General features: G+C 43.6%; 1 protein-coding gene across 1 annotated transcript in view; it reads left to right on the plus strand.

The window, feature by feature from the left end:
• PLEKHO1 (pleckstrin homology domain containing O1) overlaps positions 1-16,122 on the plus strand; it is a 35,185-nt gene extending 19,063 nt beyond the window's left edge. The window contains exons 3-6 of the mRNA XM_063947176.1: positions 5,960-6,100; positions 7,250-7,354; positions 8,213-8,314; positions 9,387-16,122. Coding sequence (XP_063803246.1) covers positions 5,960-6,100; positions 7,250-7,354; positions 8,213-8,314; positions 9,387-10,082 — 1,044 coding nt within the window. The 3' untranslated portion in view covers positions 10,083-16,122. The remainder of the gene's footprint in view (positions 1-5,959; positions 6,101-7,249; positions 7,355-8,212; positions 8,315-9,386) is intronic.
• The last annotated feature ends 3,025 nt before the right edge of the window (positions 16,123-19,147 follow it).

The raw sequence follows: 19,147 nt of genomic DNA on the forward strand, positions 1-19,147 counted from the left end.
TGTAATAGTACGATGCGCGCGCGCATTGCGCCGCATACGCATGCGCAGAAGTGCCGATTTTTTGCCTGATCGCTGCGCAGCGAACGAAAGCAGCTAGCGAACAACTCGGAATGACCCCTATGTCAGAGGACAGGAATGCAGTGTTGCCTCCATCATGTGTTTTCAGATCATGTATGTTTTATATGTGCCAAGTGTTTAAGTGATGTGGAAGACCTACTGCGCCATATCTTTACACAGCGGAGAGGTTCGTGTTCCAGATCAGTAGAGAGGTTCCTGTTATAAAAACACACGCTGAGGGACAGTGGTTGGCATGTAGAGAAGAGACTGTTATTTGTCAGTGTTACAAGTGGGTGTGGTATGGAAGGTAGATAGTAACTAGGTCGACCACTATTGGTCAACAGTAACTAGGTCGACAGGGTCTCTAAGTCGACAGGTCAAAAGGTCGACATGAGTTTTTAATGTTTTTTTTGGTGTTGTTTTCTCCGTGCAGTGACTGGGAACCCCAATTAGCGCACCGTGTCCCCTCGCATGGCTCGCTTCACTCGCCATGCTTCGGGCAGGTTACTGTTCCCAATTGTAGTCCACGTGGATCGGAAAGTATGAAAGGGTAAAAAAATGAAAAAATAAAATAAAATTGTGAAAAACTCATGTCAACCTTTTGACCTGTCAACCTAGAACATGTCAACCTAGAGATCCTGTCGACCTTAGTTACTGTCGACCAATAGTGGTCGACCTAAACAGTGTCGACCTAGTTACTGTCGACCTAGAGACCGGATTCCGTTACAAATATAGTGTGTGTATATATATATATATATATCTATCTATCTATCCGTATTTGCATCGTTGCACTCTCCTTTTCACATCATGCAGGGTGCGTCCTTAATGGTCCCTTATCAGGAACTATCCATATCCACCAAAGCAGGGGCACTCACTAGTTTTTCATGTTTCCAAAAAATGCTAAATGTTTATTGGTTCAATCTGCAGGCAGAGCTGTATCAGATCGCTGTCTTAATAAGCATGTCCAGAATTCAGCATAATACTGTGCCTTATACATCATCAGCTTTCAGTGTTGTCATCAGGAATTCAACATTTTTCAACATATTCATCAGAATTGTATTCATGCTGCAATAATTCCTCCGACTCCACTTGTTACATGCTATAGAGTACATAGTATATAGTATATAGTTATAGTGCCATAGAGTACATCATGTCACAATACATGTCTGTCGACTTCGGCCGCTTACGTGCCTTATAAGACCCACATCTATGTTAGTGTTACAAATCTATCTATCTATCTATCTATCTATCTATCTATCTATCTATCTATCTATCTATCTATCTATCTATATATATATATATATATATATATATATATATATAATATTAATTTGCTCATGTAAACTCTGGCCGGAATCAGTTTTTTGGCGTTGTGATGCAATATTTTTGGTACGAGGTCCTGATATTCGCCTGAATCCTAGAATACGCATTTAGTGCGCCCCTAATGTAAAGCGACTTGCGTCTGTAGTTTAATCTTCTTCATATTGACAAAAATGAATCGATGTTCCCTAAAATAGTAAAATAAGCTGCTAGAAATAATTTGACTTCCTTATTAAGCCACAAAACTTGTCTGAGGCGCCGTCTTTCATCTCGTCTTCTCGTTTCTTATTTTACAAACTGAAGAAAAGAGGAAGAAGGTGTTGCGCAAATTTCGCCCACGAGTCACGCTATATTCTACAAATAAACTGGTCGTCTGTCAACAACCTGACACAAGGCACTTCCTAATTTCCGATGCGTGGGGTCTCCGAATACAGATATGCCGCCACTATGTATGTGTTGGCTGCGTTCTCCCCACCTAGGCCACGTAGAGTTAAGTTGCGTCCTTGATATGTCTCCTGGCAGCAGCCTTTCTCTTCTCTCTGTCCACTTCCTCTGCTCAAAAGTGTCCAAATATAGCACCTGCTAATCCCTCAGCCTTATTCAGGGTAGGCCTGGAAAGCTGCGGACAGCAGCTGACAGGGGCTTAAAGCCACATTCGCTGTCTGTGACTCTAATGCATGTGTGCCTATTACATAAAACACGTTACATGCATGAGCTTAAGTTTCATGTTCAGGAGCGGTACACATGGACCAGCCTATCAGCTCTTAGCTTTCATATTACAGGCTATGTATGCAAAGTGGCAGGAGGGGATTGGCTGGTACTTTATCTCTTTCTACTTTATCTCTTTCCAAGGCTGAGTACATAGACCCCGCATTCTGAATGCCGACATAACGTACCACACACGGGTCAGAGTGTTTCCCTAAGATTATTGTCCAATGTTTTTATTTGGCATTATATTTTTACACTAGTAATTAAATGTTAGATATAAAAATAATAAAATAATAAAATCACACACATACAGATATATATACACAATGGCTCCAAACACTAATAAAATACCATATAACACAGTATATTCAGAACTAGTGCTTTTAAATAAACGGGAACTCTTCTGTAGGTGTAACGAATAGCTTTAAAACATTTTGATGCCACTTCTTTTAGGCGTGCCAAAGTGCTTAATATTTAGGGGGAGATGTATCGCTCCTTGGAGACAGATAAAGTATCAACCAATCAGCATCTGTCATTTTACAGAGTCTAAATTAACGACAGTTAGATGTGGATTGGTTGCTTTGGGCAACTTCTCCACTTTATCTCCAAGGCTTGATACATCTCACCTCGGCTCTCTTCCCTGGGTGGTGTTGTACCGGTCATTTTGAACTCCAGCTATTTTCCATCTCTGTCCCCCCTGTGGTGTCGGGTTGCATTACAGGGGGATTGCTCCCCTGTCACTCAGGTGCAGTGAAGCCCTGTAGATTCTGCAGGCAATGGGGGTAATTCAGAGTTGAGCGGAGCAGCAAATTTGTTAGCAGTTGGGCAAAAATATGTGCACTGCAGGGGGGGGGGGGGGGCAGATATAACATGTGCAGAGAGAGTTAGATTTGGGTGGGTTATTTTGTTGCTGTGCAGGGTAAATACTGGCTGCTTTATTTTTACACTGCAATTCAGATTTCAGATTGAACACACCCCACCCAAATCTAACTCACTCTGCACATGTTATATCTGCCGCCCCCCCCCCCCCCCCCTGCAGTGCACATGGTATTGCCCAACTGCTAACAAATTTGCTGCAGCGATCAACTCTGAATTACCCCCCATGTTCCTGAGCTTAATTTTCCCTGTGTGACGGAGGGGAGGGGGGAATAACACCCCCTTCGCTTCAACCTGTCACCAAGGGGGTGAAAGTGCGCTATCAATACTGTTGCTTTTCTAGCTGGAAAGGGCCCACCCTACGTCATCCATATCACTTTGATAAAGATCCAGGGCTGGAAACCACTGACAGATCTTCTTATATGGTTGCCCCGGAGCGAATGTAGCCTAAGCTGGGTTTTTCTTTTATCTGCGTTTTTTCCGGCTTGCTGAAAAGCTCTGATTTGTGCACCCAAGTGCTGCTGCGTTCACTTAAAGATTTCCTGGTCCTAAATAATCTGGTGTACTAAAGAATCTTATCCTGGCCATTGCTGTGCATCTGGGCTGATTTTGGGCCTAATTCAGACCTGATCGCAGCAGCGAAATCTTTCTCTAATGGGCAAAACCATGTGCAGTGCAGGTGGGGCAGATGTAACATGTGCAGAGAGAGTTAGATTTGGGTGGGTTATATTGTTTCTGTGCAGGGTAAATACTGGCTGCTTTATTTTTACACTGCAATTTAGATTTCAGTTTGAACACACCCCACCCAAATCTAACTCTCTCTGCACATGTTATATATGTCCCCCCTGCAGTGCACATGGTTTTGCCCATTCGAGAACAAAAATTCTCCTGCGATCAGGTCTGAATTAAGCCCTTTGTCCTTTCAAAACCTTTATCAAAGCGTGGAGAGAGATAAAGTGCCAGCCAATCAGCTCCTAACTGTGATGCAGTTAAATTGGCGGGAGTCAGGATCCCGACGCCGGAATCCCGACTGCTGACAAAGCCGACAGACGGAATCTCGGGTCACAGGAGCTGTTCCCGCTCGTGGGTGTCAACAACATCCATAGAGTGGGAATAGAAGCTGCAGCGCGCCACCGAGCCCGCAGCACGGGGGTCTCTGCGCTCGCCCCGCTGCTTGCATACTCGCGGCTGGGATGCCATTGTCTGTATACTGACGCCCGGCATCCCGACCGTCGGTATTACATACTGATCCCTCCTAATTGCTATGTTGCAGGCTGTGCTTGGAAAATGTCAGGTGCTGATTGGTTGGTACTTTATCTCTCTCTACTTTATCGTTCTCCAGGCTTTGATACACCTCCCCCTGAATCTTTACCAGCTTACTATAGTGCTTATATCCATGCTCCCTAATGCATTTGTTGTTTAGTGCATCCTGCTAATGTATATCCTGTGGATTTTATTAGCGCTTGAGCCTCCTGCCTCTAGGTAATAGCCCAGGCAGAGTACTGTGGTCCTGTATAAAGGTACAGCACTTCCAGTCATGGCCGCCCATTGTTCACCAGCTGCAGCTTTTACCAGTGAAGAGGTTAACAGGACATGTGATTTCTAGGAAGCGCCATTCGGAGAACAACTGCTGTATTGATAAGCTATTGATCAGTGCCCCAGATATACCACAGTTCAGTCTATCATGGGATCAATGATGGGGGGTGGGGACGCACTTCTCATAAATGGATATCACAATTGGTAACAGAACATAAATGGTTACTTCAGAATTCTAGATGGTAGGGGAGATGTAGCCAACCTTGGAGAAAGATAAAGTGAGGAACCAATAAGCTTCTGACAGTCATTTTATAGATTGTGCTAGATAAATGATAGCTACAAGTTGATTGGAAGCAATTGGCAGCTGCTCCACTATATCTCTCTCGGAGATTTGATACATCTCCCCTTGTGACTGGTCTCACAAACATGATACAGAATAACCCCCCCTCCCCTCCCCCCAACTAAACTGCAAAAGAGGTTGTTTCAGAGTATACTAGAGATTTGCAGGAATTTAGCACACACCCCTGTATAAAGGGGGTCATTCCGAGTTGATCGCTAGCTGCATTTGTTCGCAGCGCAGCGATCAGGCTAAAAATCGGCAGTTCTGCGCATGCATATGCGGCGCAATGCACACGCGCGTCGTACGGGCACAACGAACGATGTAGTTTTGCACAGGGTCTAGCGATGCATTTCAGTCGCACTGGCTGCCGCAGAGTGATTGACAGGAAGAGGGTGTTTCTGGGTGTCAACTAGCCGTTTTCAGGAAGTGGTCGGAAAAACGCAGGCGTGCCAGGAAAAACGCAGGCGTGGCTGGGCGAACGCTGGGCAGGTTTGTGACGTCAAAACAGGAACTGAACAGTCTGAAGTGATCGGAAGAGCTGAGTAGGTTTTGAGCTACTCTGAAACTGCACAAAAAAACTTTGTAGCCGCTTTGCGATCCAACCGTACGCACTTCTGCTAAGCTAAATTACACTCCCAGTGGGCGGCGGCATAGCATTTGCACGGCTGCTAAAAACAGCTAGCGAGCGATCAACTCGGAATGACCACCAAAGTGCGGGAGTGTAAGCGTCACACACCTGGGCCACAGACCGGTCTGCAGGGGAAATTTCTGTGGCTTACAACCGAGACCTCAAGAACCGCAGTGCAGTTCCAGACACATCTTGCTATTTGGTCAGTGAACCTTCAGGCATGTTGTGAGGGGTACTGCCAGGAGATCTCTTCGGCCCAGAGATCTCTTTACCCTGTATCCTCTCTGCACCCCTGGTTGCATAAGGGTTTGAAACTACCCAACATGACCAGTTCACTGATAATTCCATTATATTACACTTGATGCAGATGTATTTCTCTTATATTCCAAGAAAACTGTATTTTCTTAAAAATGCGATTCCTAGTTTAAAGACTTCTTGACCTGAGAAATAAATGTCTTTGTACGCTGAGTAATTCCTGTCACAATGTCTCCCAGGTAAAAGATGAAAAGAACGGACAAGACGTTTTTGATTTGAGTGACTACGAGAAGTGTGAGGAGCTTCGGAAATCGAGAAGCAGGTCCAAGAAGAACCATAGCCGGTTTTCACTTGTACGGTCAAAGCAACCGGGGAACACGGTACGTTGCCCCCACTGGTTTCCTGCCGTAGTTACTCATTGTCAGAAAAGCTCTATTCAGTCTGCCTCTTAAATTTGCCTAAACATGGTGGAAGCAGCCATTTTGTGAACAGGCGCATAATTCATGCTTCAGTGACGCCAGTAGCTCTTGGTGACGTGAGATTGGCTAGATATTGGTTCTGCCCACAAAATGGCCGCACTGTGTGCAGGTGTCTGTAACACTTATCATTAAATAATGGCAGTATGTTTCAATAGTAACACCCCTCCCCCCACCATGATTGTGTGTGATATAATGCTTTAATAGGAATCTGGATCTGAAACTTAGATTTACAACATTAAATATATGTTCCAGTCTGGAATTTCACCTTGTGTACTGGTTAGTGGTGACCATCGACAGCTCTGCTATTGATGGTCGATGGTTTAAACCCCATGTGATAGAAGCCATCAATGTTTTGCACATGCGCAGATGGTGCCTACACATGTTTGCGCTTGCTCATGAGCAAAATTATAACGGCGTCCGCTCATGTGCAAAATGCATTTGTGTTTCACCATCGGCTCATCCTTCAATATTATACATTCAGTGGCTGACCATCGATGGCAAACCCCATCTCCAGCAGCCTCTGACTACTGATGTTTACTAAACCATTGATGGCCAATGGCCAACCATAGTATCGGTATCTAGTTTATTAATATATATATATTTATATAGTCTGTAGGCGTAACATTCCAGTCATATTACTGTCCTGTTTTAATTAGTTTGTTAGATCGGATCTGCTGGAATCAGCACGTTTGATAGAATTGTTGTTGGACTCGTAGAGTAGGAGGCTGACTCTTGTTCCTTCTGGAACCCACCTGTGGAGTCTCACTGACCCCTCCGTCCCCCATCTTGTCTTCAGCTGTTAGCACCGCGATCCTTCATGTCCTGTCAGGCTACTTTCCCAAACAACACGTGCTCGGGGAGAAGTAGCACATTACATGCCACCCGTAGACCTGTAATAATGCTCCATCTTCACCTATAGCGATGGACCCCTTTAAGGCCTCTGGATCATCGCACATTTAATTACATTTAATTGAACCTAATAAACAAGCCTGTTCAACGTATCAGACCACAGTTATTGTAAGTAATGGAGACATTATTTGTTTTTGTTAGGCACCGAACCTGATCTTCCTCGCAGTCAGCCCTGAGGAGAAGGAATCTTGGATCAATGCCTTGAACTCTGCAATCACTCGAGCAAAGAACCGCATCTTAGATGAGGTAAGCGGTGCCCTCACGGGCTGCGTATCCTGGCAGCTGGCCCGTTTCTGTTATCTGTAATGAACTGTTCCTGCATATGTTTTGGACCCCACACATGTAAAAATAGGGATAAGATCCCTGAACTTTTTAATATTTAACTTTCTCGCTTATTTTCACCCTTGTTGCCATCAGGTCAGAATTCCAAGCAGTAAGCAGGAGGTGTGCTATAACCTGTAGTCTCCATGTTGTCTGCAGTATCCAGATGATAGACAGTCAATACGTTGACAGGGTAAAAAGGTCAACAGTGAATTGGTCAACATGGGTTTAGGTTGACACGGTCAAAAGGCCAACATTCGAATAGTTGACACAGAAAAGTTGACCCATGGTTTTACATAATTGTTAGGGTTAGGCACTTGGCGGAGGGTTAGTGTTAAAATAAAAAAAAATGTGTTAACCTTTTCTGTGTCGACCTTTTGAATCTGTGGACCTTTTGACCCTGCCTGTCGACCATCTGGTGACAACCTATTGTCTATCTATGTACTATCAATCTTCTAATCTACACCTGTTGTCTGCAGCTATGGCCTCTCTAATGGTTGTCCATGTCTCTGTGGTGATTGGCCTCAGCAATTAAGCATTGGCCCCTACCACCGCTTTCCCATGCTCTCTTCCACATGTACAAAGCCAGTTACTGGTGTACTGGTGGTTTCTGTTACATGATCTGTGAGGTTTATATACTTCCAACCTCCCCATTATCTTGGTCTGCAGTGGTCAACAGTTGGTTAAGTTGCAGCCATTGCCCCGTTTCGCTGTGCGGATATAGGATCACTATTGAAATTTGTAATCGGTCTGACCAATTCTTTTCTACCTTGTCACTTGTAGGTCACGGTGGAAGAAGATAGCTATCTGGCCCATCCCACCCGGGATAGAGCAAAAATACAACACTCTAGACGTCCCCCAACAAGAGGTCACCTCATGGCAGTGGTACGTATACCGTAAATGGCAGATTGGGGGACTCAAGGTTCGATTCATTTGTTATCAGAAATGGGCAAACATCTGCATGAAAACTCTAGCTGGAAAAATTACTAATTGGTAATGCATTTTGGGCACGTGGTGGTGGTGGGTGGGGGGTTAGGTGGCTAACAAAGATCCTCTGCGGAGAAGGTGACCCATTGTGGTTGATTTTTAGGAACACAAATTACCGGTACTTGACAAGTTTTGGGCAAGCGGCCTGGATAATAATGAATTACTGTAATTATAATGAAGAAGATGTTAAGTCATTCTAACTTTCTTTAATGTTTTTATCCACCCCGATGCTTCAAATTCTAGAAGTATATACTGAAGTTTTCCAGTTCTGGATCTAGGCCATGATATTGTCCGGTGGCAGCAGGGGTCTTATGGCATCACCTGCTGTTTTATGTTGGTCATAATATTTTCCAGGGTCATTAGGTTAAGTCGATTTTATGCTTTAAAAAATATATTTTAAATGCAGACAGCCTCTATGCCGCCGTCAACAACAGGTGCCTCCATGTCAAAATTGGGTCATTCCGGTTTACTGTGACCTGTAACCCATGAACTCTGACCTAGCTGACATCTCAGCTGCAAACACAGAAAGCTGAAGTGGATGATTACAGTCACTGAATAATTTTTTAAAAAGGTGAATTCAGCGTGCTTCTATCTATGGGGGAGATATATCAGGCCTTGGAGAGAGATAAAGTAACAACCAGTCAGCTCCTGTCATGTTACGTACAGGCTGTTTGAAAAATGACAGTTAGGAGCTGATTGGCTGGCACTTTATCTCTAAGGCTTGATACATCTTCCCCTATAGAACACAGTGTTGCCGCTTGAGATAAAATTGCTCTCACCAGTGATTTTATTGTTGGTGAAAAAAAATATTTCTTACTTTTTTAAACTATATATTTATTCAGATAACCGTTTTCGGCACGGTAGTTTATCTATATTTTAGTAGCATCAACAATAGCGATTCCTTCTCTCAGCCAATGATATGTTAGAGAATATTTCATGCGGTTAATATGTGCTTTTTACTTGTCGGCAGGCATCTACCTCAACGTCCGATGGAATGCTGACTTTAGACCTCATCCAGGAAGAAGACGCCTCTCCAGAAGAGAAAAGCTGTGACCAGAGCTTCAGGGTGAACCTGGATAAATCAGTGGCCCAGCTGGCTTCTAGCCGCCGCAGATCAGACTCTGAGAACTTTAAGTGCCCCGAAAAGGGGAGGTCAGATACCCATCACGGTCGGGAGCAAGTACCCTGGGACAAATGGGCTTTGCATCGTGATTCGTTTGGAAAGGGAACAACCTACACACCTCAGGTCCCCAAAAAGTTGTCCTATTCTGAGAAGAACAAGTGTGCCTCCATGGAGGAGATCTTGTCCCGTTCAGACTCTTCTGGTCACCGACCACTACCAAAAAAGGTCTCGGAGTCGGAGAGGATGATGCAAATACAGGAACTGATTGCGCAAAAGATTGATAAAACTCAGGAACTTCTCACCGACGTGAAAGAATGTGGGGAAGGGTCAAAAAAGGGAAAGGAAGCCTCTGGTAAGGTGGACTTGGAGAACTCCCTGCAAGAGGCTGAGAGGCTTTTAGCAGAAGCCTCTTCCAACTGGAGGCAGGCCAGGAAGGTTCTGCAGGAAATTAGGGATCTGAGAGACCTATACAAACAAGCGGACATGCAATCCCCAGACTCTAAACAGAAACTGAGCAGTCACTACAGGAAAAGCCTAATGTGATGGGCACACGCGTTTTACAATGTTCTCATTTCCAAAAGGAATATTTCCTGCTTTTGGCTTCACACTGCAGAGCCAAGGACCCAAGGCGAGCCAAGGAGCCCAGAGGAGAGAAGATGGGCTGCCTCTGGAAGGGTCCCTTGGCTTTGCACTTTTCTTTACCCCCCACTCGGGACAGCTGTACATGCTGTGGGACGCAGCAGGCTGTTGCTATATATGCAGGGAGAAACCCCCCCACCCTACTGGAGGCGCTTGAGGTCTAAAAACATTTGCTTGTAGCCTGCGCATCCGGAACCCTTAGGCTCGGCCGTGTTCACAGTGAGCGATGTCTACGAGGGTGCAGCAGGCTGTGGGCCGCTGGCTGAGGCATGTGTCACTGTGTAGTCTTGTAGAATGTGCTATCCAATACAAATTAAACCATTTCATTGTTACCCATGTTTACATAAGCTTAGTTCTAGTGTTTTTTTTACCTTTCTGCTTTACGCATAACGGTCAAGGGAATTCAGTGTCTAACCATTTCAAACCCAATTAGGTTGTTGCATAAATCAGTCTTGAGTATAACTATGCACTTTTTCTCTCCGGGTTCATTCCTTAATCCCCTTTTTTTGCTTTTGATGAACATGATGGCACCAGATGTGGTCAGCTAGCATCAAGGGAAATAGCTGTCAGAAGGTTAAAGTGCTAATGTCACCTTCACATCGTGTAGGCAGCCATTTTGTTTGGTAAAACACATCCATTTTGTTTGGTAAAACACATTCCTTTTGTTTGGTAAAACACATCCATTTTGTTTGGTAAAACACATCCATTAGTTCACTAGCAGTGACATCGCTGAGGCAGGAAGTGCGTCAGTGATCTCACTGGTTCCTCATGGGTCGACAGAGGCTGCATTTACAAGATGGCGGTCTCCCTTGTGAGTCGGTGACATGAGCAGGTGTCTGACTTAATATACTGTATAATACTGCTTATTTCAGTTTTATGTTGCCACGGTTTATAATGGTAGGCCTGTCTTCCGATTTTAATTTATGCTGTGAAACTCCTTCATCTCAAACATACTTTTAATGAAAAATATGGATTTGCTTTTGCTCAGACTGAAAGTGCTAGCCATCTTTAATAGGGTAAAAACTTCTTAAGATAAGAGGCATCTGGATATAATTTAGTGCCGCTCTGCTTAGAAAGGGTGCCAGTCGCACATTTGGCATCTTACCCAGTAACTATCTCTTGCACAAATATTATACCGTCGGAGCTTTGAGACATCCGCTGAACGGCTGCCATAAATGGCCTTAAATAATAGGAACTCCAGAATTGTTGACGTGTTGTAGTATAAATGCTCAAGGATGTACCCACAGTCCATGAACAAAGCCGCTTAAGAACAATATTAATCAGCACCTGCATTGCAGGAGTTTTATCAGTAAGGAACATTGCTAAAAATGTTCTACCACAAGTGTCTGATTCCTAGCCCCGCGATATGGCAAAGGATTATGGGAGACCTGATGTGATGACCACTAAAGAGCCCCTGATTACATTTAAGTTGGCTAAGATACCCTGAGGAAAATGTAATGATCAAAGATTATTGCTGCAATTTTTAAAGGGGCACTTTTTTCAAAGGCAAAAGCAGATGCTTTTTATACGGCTCCAGTAATCGTCAATTTTGATAAATTGCGCTCATCACGTTTGCCCCTCTCTGTGTTTTTTAGTTTCAGTTTTCAGCACACTATTTATCTGCATGAGGAAATAGGGCATACAGGGATTTGAGGTCCAACAACAGCTGCTGTTGCCTAAGCTTTTATTGGAGGTGTTTGGTTCCCGTGATGAAAGCACGTGGTCCTGTTTACTGGTGAGCGTAGAGCATTTCCAAAGCACATTTCCTGTAGTTTCATTACCTGGCTCGGCTGGCTGGCTTATTTTATTATGACAGTGCTATTATCTCAATTGCTGTTAACATGTAGTAATAGTAGTATTTGGACTTCCTAAAGCAAAATGGAGGCAGTCTTGTATTCCTGTTAGTAAATTGGCTGAGATAGTTCCTGAGGCAAAATGGAGGCAGTCTTGTATTCCTGTTAGTAAATTGACTGAGATAGTTCCTGAGGCAAAATGGAGGCAATCTTGTATTCCTGTTAGTAAATTGGCTGAGATGGTTCCTGAGGCAAAATGGAGGCAGTCTTGTATTCCTGTTAGTAAACTGGCTGAGATGGCACATGGGCAGAGAGAACAATGTAGTAGTACACATATATTGCCTGTTGATAGCTTATCTTGGAGAGGAAAAAAGTGTTTCATCAAGTGTGCAGAGACGCTGCTAAATGTCTTTTACTTTGTGGTCTTCCATTTAATGTCAAGGTGACGCTGAGTACACTTGTGTTCCTGAGGTAAAGCCTACCCATCCTTGCACAATATAAAGTATTTTCCCTGTAAACCAGAAATAAGAGCAGTTAAAGGGAAAATATTCTGAGCTGTTGATTGCATATTAAAGGTTGTGCTGGAACACTTTCTAGTCTCACTGGAAAAAACTCACACTGTGCATGTGGAAGAGTACCTTAAAAGTGTACCAGCTGCCTTCACCTAGAGAAGGCAGCCATTTTGTGTGCTTCAGCAATATTGACAATCTGCCACAGTGATGTCACTAGCTCCCTATGCATCGATAGGCTGCGTTCAATTTGCTAGTGCAGCCAACACATCGGAGCTGGGTCATTGATGAGGCAACCTAGGGCCCATTGGGCACAGAGGGGCCAAGATTATTCAAAAACATCTCATATTGGGTTTTCTTTGCAAATGGAGGGTGGGGTCCCAAATCAGTATCATTGCTAAGACCCCAACCAGGCTCTGCCACAAATAGCGGACTCAGTAACTCGTGTACTTTAAGCTTTCCGGTGAGACGCATAAGCGCGCCTAGTCTCACCTCTTACTCTTTAACCAAATAGACAAGACCGTCTGTAAAATATATTTCCTGTGTCATCTGCTCAGCAGAAACTGCTACACACTGTAATATGCTCATTTATCTGTAACTTGCTGGCTTTCTATGTAGATCAGTCGTTATTTTCCAGTCACCTATCAATGAACAGGGAAAAAAAAATACATGTGGTAAGGGTTTCAACATTTACCTCACCTGTTCTTGGTAAGTCACGTACGTGACACATTATATTCCATTTCCAAACAATTTACAGGAGCTGAATATAAAATCTCAGGGTTAGCTCTGGAAAGTGGTTGATTTGAAGACGTCTCTCTACATTGGCTCCTGACGCTACCAGCTGCATAACCCATATGCGATTAATGGAGGGGAAGGTGGTGTTAGCTTCCTGTGTTGGAAAACTATGGGGTCTATTCATAAGGCAGTGAAAAGGGTGGAGAAGTGAGCCAGTGGGGAAGTTGCCCATGACAACCAATCAGCATTGACGTAACATTTATAATTTACATACTTTACAATTGTACGGAGCAGCTGATTGGTTGCCATGGGCAACTCTCACTTCTCCACTCTTTTCACTGCTTCATGAATAGATGCCTGAAGTAGGATTTGTATCATGTTTAATTTTAATTACGTGTTCTGTACTACTGATATTTTCTCAGCATTTTCTCAGTATTTTTATTTTATTTGAGTAGAAAATACCACCATAGCAGACAGCATAACTGCTTAAGAATAATATAATAACTCTTAGGGGTACATTTACCAAAGCTTCTAAAAAAAATGAAAAGTAGTGATGTTGCCCCTAGCAACCAATCAGATTTTGACTATCATTTCTCTATTGCATCCTAGAAAATAACAGATGGAATCTGATTAGTTGCTATCGGCAACATGACCACTTTTCATCTTTAGAAGCTTTAGTAAATTTACCTCTCATAGAGAGATTTATCTTGGAGAGCGATAAAGTGGAAACGTTGCTAGACATGGGCATTTTCTCCACTTTATATCTCTCCAATATTTCATAAATCCCCCTTATAGTTTTACAGTCATTGAGGTAATTTTGTTCCCCCGTAGGTAATGTGCTGTATATTGCATTGTGTGAACATGGCGCTGTAGGAAAATTACAAAAAAAGGTCATGCATAGGACTTTTTTCTTTTTCTGGGGGGACTTTACCTCAGAAATCTGTGGAGATGATCACTTTACTTTCCACAAGGAACAGTAATGGGTAATGCTAATTTTCCATGCCATATAATGTTGTTTTCCAGTTATTTTCCCTCCTTCACCGATCAGTTACTGTAAGGGAGCTTGGTGTGACCTATTCTGTGGGGAAACATCCGCTGCTCTATTATATATGTGTATTTTCTTCAAATACTTAAATATCGCCCTATATGAATTTCTGAGTGTAGCCCATTAAAAATAGCACACCCAATTCTCCAGAACACGTGACAATGGATTGTCCCCTTCTTCCTGTTTGGGAGACATTTTGTATATGTAAAGAGATCTGTTCTGCTTCACCGGCCTATTGTGTTTGATCTTTGCACAATTCTTTATGCAAGTTCCTGAAGTTGGGGCCTTGTATCTGTTGATACAAAAACCCTTTCACTGTCCAATTTTTTTAAATGCGGAATAGTTCTGCCTATTCGATGAGGAACTTAAGCCAAAGGAGTGTATTTTTGTGTGAGTGAAACGTTTGTGCCGCCTCTCCGTGGCTCTTAGTACAGATTATTACTCACAAGAGTTTCATGGCATTTCCCACCCTATTGGGGAAATGTATCAAACATTGGAGAGAGAAAGATAACTGCCGTGTAACAGGCTGTGTTTGAAAAATGTCAGGAATTGGCACTTTATCTCTCTCAACCAATCAGCTGCTCCATACAATTGTATAGTGTGCAAATTAGAAATGTTACTTCGATGCTGATTGGTTGCCATGGGCAACTTCTCCACTGGCTCACTTCTCCACACTTTTCACTGCTTCATGAATAGACCCCAATGTCTTTAATACATCTCTCCCAGTGTGAGGCAGTAGACCGGTGATTTTCTTTTCTTTCATTCCGCATTAAAAGGGATTTCTACCTCCAGATGACTTGTTTATTTGATGTGCCCTTGTGCAACTTTTACAAACTACATTTTGCTTTAGTCTTTTCTGTATAGAAACACAGTAAGTTACATTAATTCATGCTGAAAGAGCAGTTTATTTGTTGATTTAAGTCGATGACTTGATGTGGGTTGGACTTTCACTGAGAGATGGCAGCTTGCAAGGAGCAACGTCTGAGTAAAAAGATCTGTTCTTACATTTAAATAAAGGAAATGCAGTACAGTTCACTCTTTAATATGAATAATGTGTGCAGCGGAAAACTGCTTCAGCCCGAGGCACTGGAAATAATATGTAATTGCACATATATACAGATGTATGTTATGTTAGGCCTTTTTTAAGACGAGTAATTTGTATTTAGTTTGAATAAAACCGCATGTTCAAATATAACTTTTTTTTTCTTTTTTTTAATGAAATGTCAGGAAAATTTAATTTAACAAGAATGTGTGATACATTTGTTTTCTTGAGAATGATGACATGATGTACAAAATCCTACTGCTTTCTGCATCTTGAGCCACCTTTGCCGCCGATGTTTGATGCTCTTGAAATCTAGTCACCGACCTTTGAACCCTGGGAAGGTTTCATGGTTCTCAAAGTGTATCTGTTGCTTGAACACGGTGGAGCTAGCCAGTTTGGGGGCTGAACCAATAATCTGGCCCTAGAGGAAAGATTGATAACAGTGAGGCACAACATGCCTCATGACTCAGCGATGTCAACAATTCTTAGGCTGCAATCTCATGAACAATGGTTCATCCCACAAAATGGCTGCTCTGACGGTGTGGGGGTGATGTTTAAACCTTAAAATGGCGTCTTATGCTATTGCTAATTTGTAATGCAACTTCATATTAACATTCTATATCCTATATACGTTTGTTTTTCCTTCTCTATAAAAGTTTGTACTATTTGTCAAACTTTCTCTTCTTCTGCCAGGGAAGATATGTGCACTGATACTTGGGCTTTCGGTCTCTCCCTGGCTAGCCGCCGATGGCAGAAATGTTACAGATTAAAAGCTGTGATTCTGAATAAACAATATGGAGATTTTTACAGAAAAATAAAACGTTGTCGTCTGTGGTTATTTTTACTTTTGCAGAATCCAAGTCCTGGAACCTACCAGTCTTTACGCAACTTTAACAAGCAATAGCTGAAACTTAGTAAGCCGCAGGCTTATGGGCACCTAGGCCTACAGTAATTCATGTTTGTCTCGACAACAGCAGACTGCATATGTGCTGCGATCGCAATGCACACGTGCCGTGAACCATTGCAATTGCGCTCGCAGTGAGACTGTTTGGGGAGGTAACGGGGTAGTGTAGCAATATAAATTAATTGTAGCAATTGGAGATTATAAGGCAGGATGTAATGCCGTCCAAATTTGCTGGAGGTACTTGATGCCGCCAAACTCTGCCTTTTTTTTTAAAGCGACTGCCACATTAAAGAAACGTCCAAGTTCATCCCACACCTCCCGGCAAACTTGGAAGTCATTACATCCCGCCTTATATGTCTTCCAGCCACAATGTTTGTAATAAATAACTGTTCATTTGCTAGTGCTCACAAGGGGTGTAGTACGGGTGACCGGCGGTCTCCTGACCGCCGGTCACCTTACCGACGCCGGGATCCTGGCAGCATACCGACGCCGGGATCCCGGCGGGGAGGGGCGAGTGCAGCAAGCCCCTTGCGGGCTCGCTGCGCTCGCCACGCTGCGGGCTCGGTGGCGACCTGCGGTCGCCACGGGTTCTATTCCCACTCTATGGGTGTCGTGGACACCCACGAGTGGAAATAGTCCCTGTTGGTCGGCATGCCGACCATCAGGATAGTGAGCCGTCGGGCTCACGGAGGAGGTCATGTGACTGTCGGTCAGCCGACCGGCGGTCACATGACTACCACCCCTCACAAGTATATACCAGTTGTTATTGTAAGGCAGTCTCTCCAAAATGCTCATTTAATATTCTCATATGGTACAGGTTGAGTATCCCTTATCCAAAATCCCACATTTTTTGGGTACCTTACTGAGATAATGATATCTATCTATCTATCTATCTATCTATCTATCTATCTATCTATCTATCTATCTATCTATCTATCTATCTATCTATCATGGGATAATGCTATCTATCTATCTATCTATCTATCTATCTATCTATCTATCTATCTATCTATCTATCTATCTATCTATCTATCTATCTTATAATGAGATAATGATATCTATCTATCTATCTATTTAGATATATAATAAATATATATATACATACATATATATATGTGTCATTATCTCAGTAGAGGAACCAAAAATGTGTGATTTTGAATTTTGGATAAGGGATACTCAACCTGTAACGTATTATAGGGTTAATTCAGGTTGGATTGCAAATTGTGATCCAACCGGAAATATTACGATCGCCCCCACGGGCGCGGGCGTGTGCACAGCGCCTGTCCTGCGCATGCACCCACACTTTCTGTGGGGGGCCGCAGAGAATGCAATCCGCCTCTACCTGTCAATCAGGCAGGGGGTGACAATGCTCCGTTTCCAGGGTGGAGCCGGAGCGTTGTGGCGCGAACGGGGGGGGGAGTGTGGCGCTAACGGGGGCGTGATCGCGGTATCTGCGTGACATCACACGCAGCCGATGTGATCGAAAAACATGGCGGCTGGCCTCCTGCAGGAGCCATCCTCAGTTTCTGCTAACAAGCTGAAATTGCGATGCGTTCGCAATTTCTGCTTGTTGAACGGGGGGAGGCGCTGGTCAGTATGCTGGTGGGCGGCCTTGCCCTGCGATGGGCAGCCCCCAGCGTGTGATCCAAAGGATCGCAAATTCTGATAATTAGCAGAATTTGCAATCCTTACTGAATTAGGCCCTATGCCCAGTCTTTATAGAATCCAAAATAGACATGCAGGTCTCCAATCTCATTCCAGCCACACTAGGAGATGACAATTCTCCGCCAGCCAGCATCTCATTGGCTGCCGTTACATACCATCACAGCGGATAGTCCCAAAGGGTCTCTGGGCCACCCCAATATAAGTCTCATCTTTCCTCCAGTGAGCTGGTTGTCTGAGTTTCGAGCAGGGAATTAGTAGCTGCAGCAGCTCCGGGGATCACACAGAAAACAGGTTCTCAGCGGATTGCAGAGGTTTCCACAGACTCGGGTATTGTTCATTGGTCTATGGACTTTCCAACTTGGATATACTTGGAGGCAGATCACCGTGGTAAATAAGTCACACCTGTAGGGAGCGGCGATGCATTTCAGTCACCTCTATGTATATGTCGCCAGCTGCGATCATGTACGTACAAAAACGTGGTGCCAGCGTCGCTACTGCCGTGTCCGGTCCGCGCAGCCATAGATCTAAATAAGCAGTCGATGATCCTCGTTATTGTGTATAGGCTGCATATGCGTGCATAGTTGCGAATGAGGTTGCGATGACTCCGGTGGTGTCTGTCTTCTGATCGGCAGCTTCACTTGCCATGATTCCGTAGCCTAAAGATTTGCAGGTGCGTAGGCAAGTGCGTGCAAGCATGAATTATTCTCTATGTTCTACTTCCCGGCTCATTACAAAGTGATGCAAGATGCAGAAGTTCCACTTCCTGCACAGTATTAAACTTACATGAAGAGAGACTGAGCATCATTCTATCAGGTCAAGCAGACAGGTGGCTGCTGTGTCCGCTAAGCACAGTTAAATAGACAAATTATTGTTTTAACATTCACAAAGTCTAAATTGCAAAATTCATTATTCACATGTGTTTCTAAGAATTGAACGTAGTCAACAAAATATTTCATAAAGTGTGTGTGTGTGTGACTGTGTGTGTGTATTTGTGTGTGTGTGTGGGGGAAGGATATAGTCATATCAAACTATGTGTCACGCTAAATAAAAAATTAATAAACCACTTAAAGATTTTATAGAATCTAATGAGGGTATCTTGCTTCAAAGTACATAATAAGGTTAGGTACATTCTATTAGGTTTTATCAGAGTATGGAACTTTTATATGCACTTTTATGAATAATGGGGGTCATTCCGAGTTGATCGCTCGTTGCCGATTTTCGCAACAGAGCGATTAAGGCTAAAATGCGCATGGTACGCAGTGCGCATGCGCTAAGT

Source organism: Pseudophryne corroboree, chromosome 12, assembly GCF_028390025.1.
Source record: "Pseudophryne corroboree isolate aPseCor3 chromosome 12, aPseCor3.hap2, whole genome shotgun sequence".
NCBI classification, from domain to species: Eukaryota; Metazoa; Chordata; class Amphibia; order Anura; family Myobatrachidae; genus Pseudophryne; species Pseudophryne corroboree.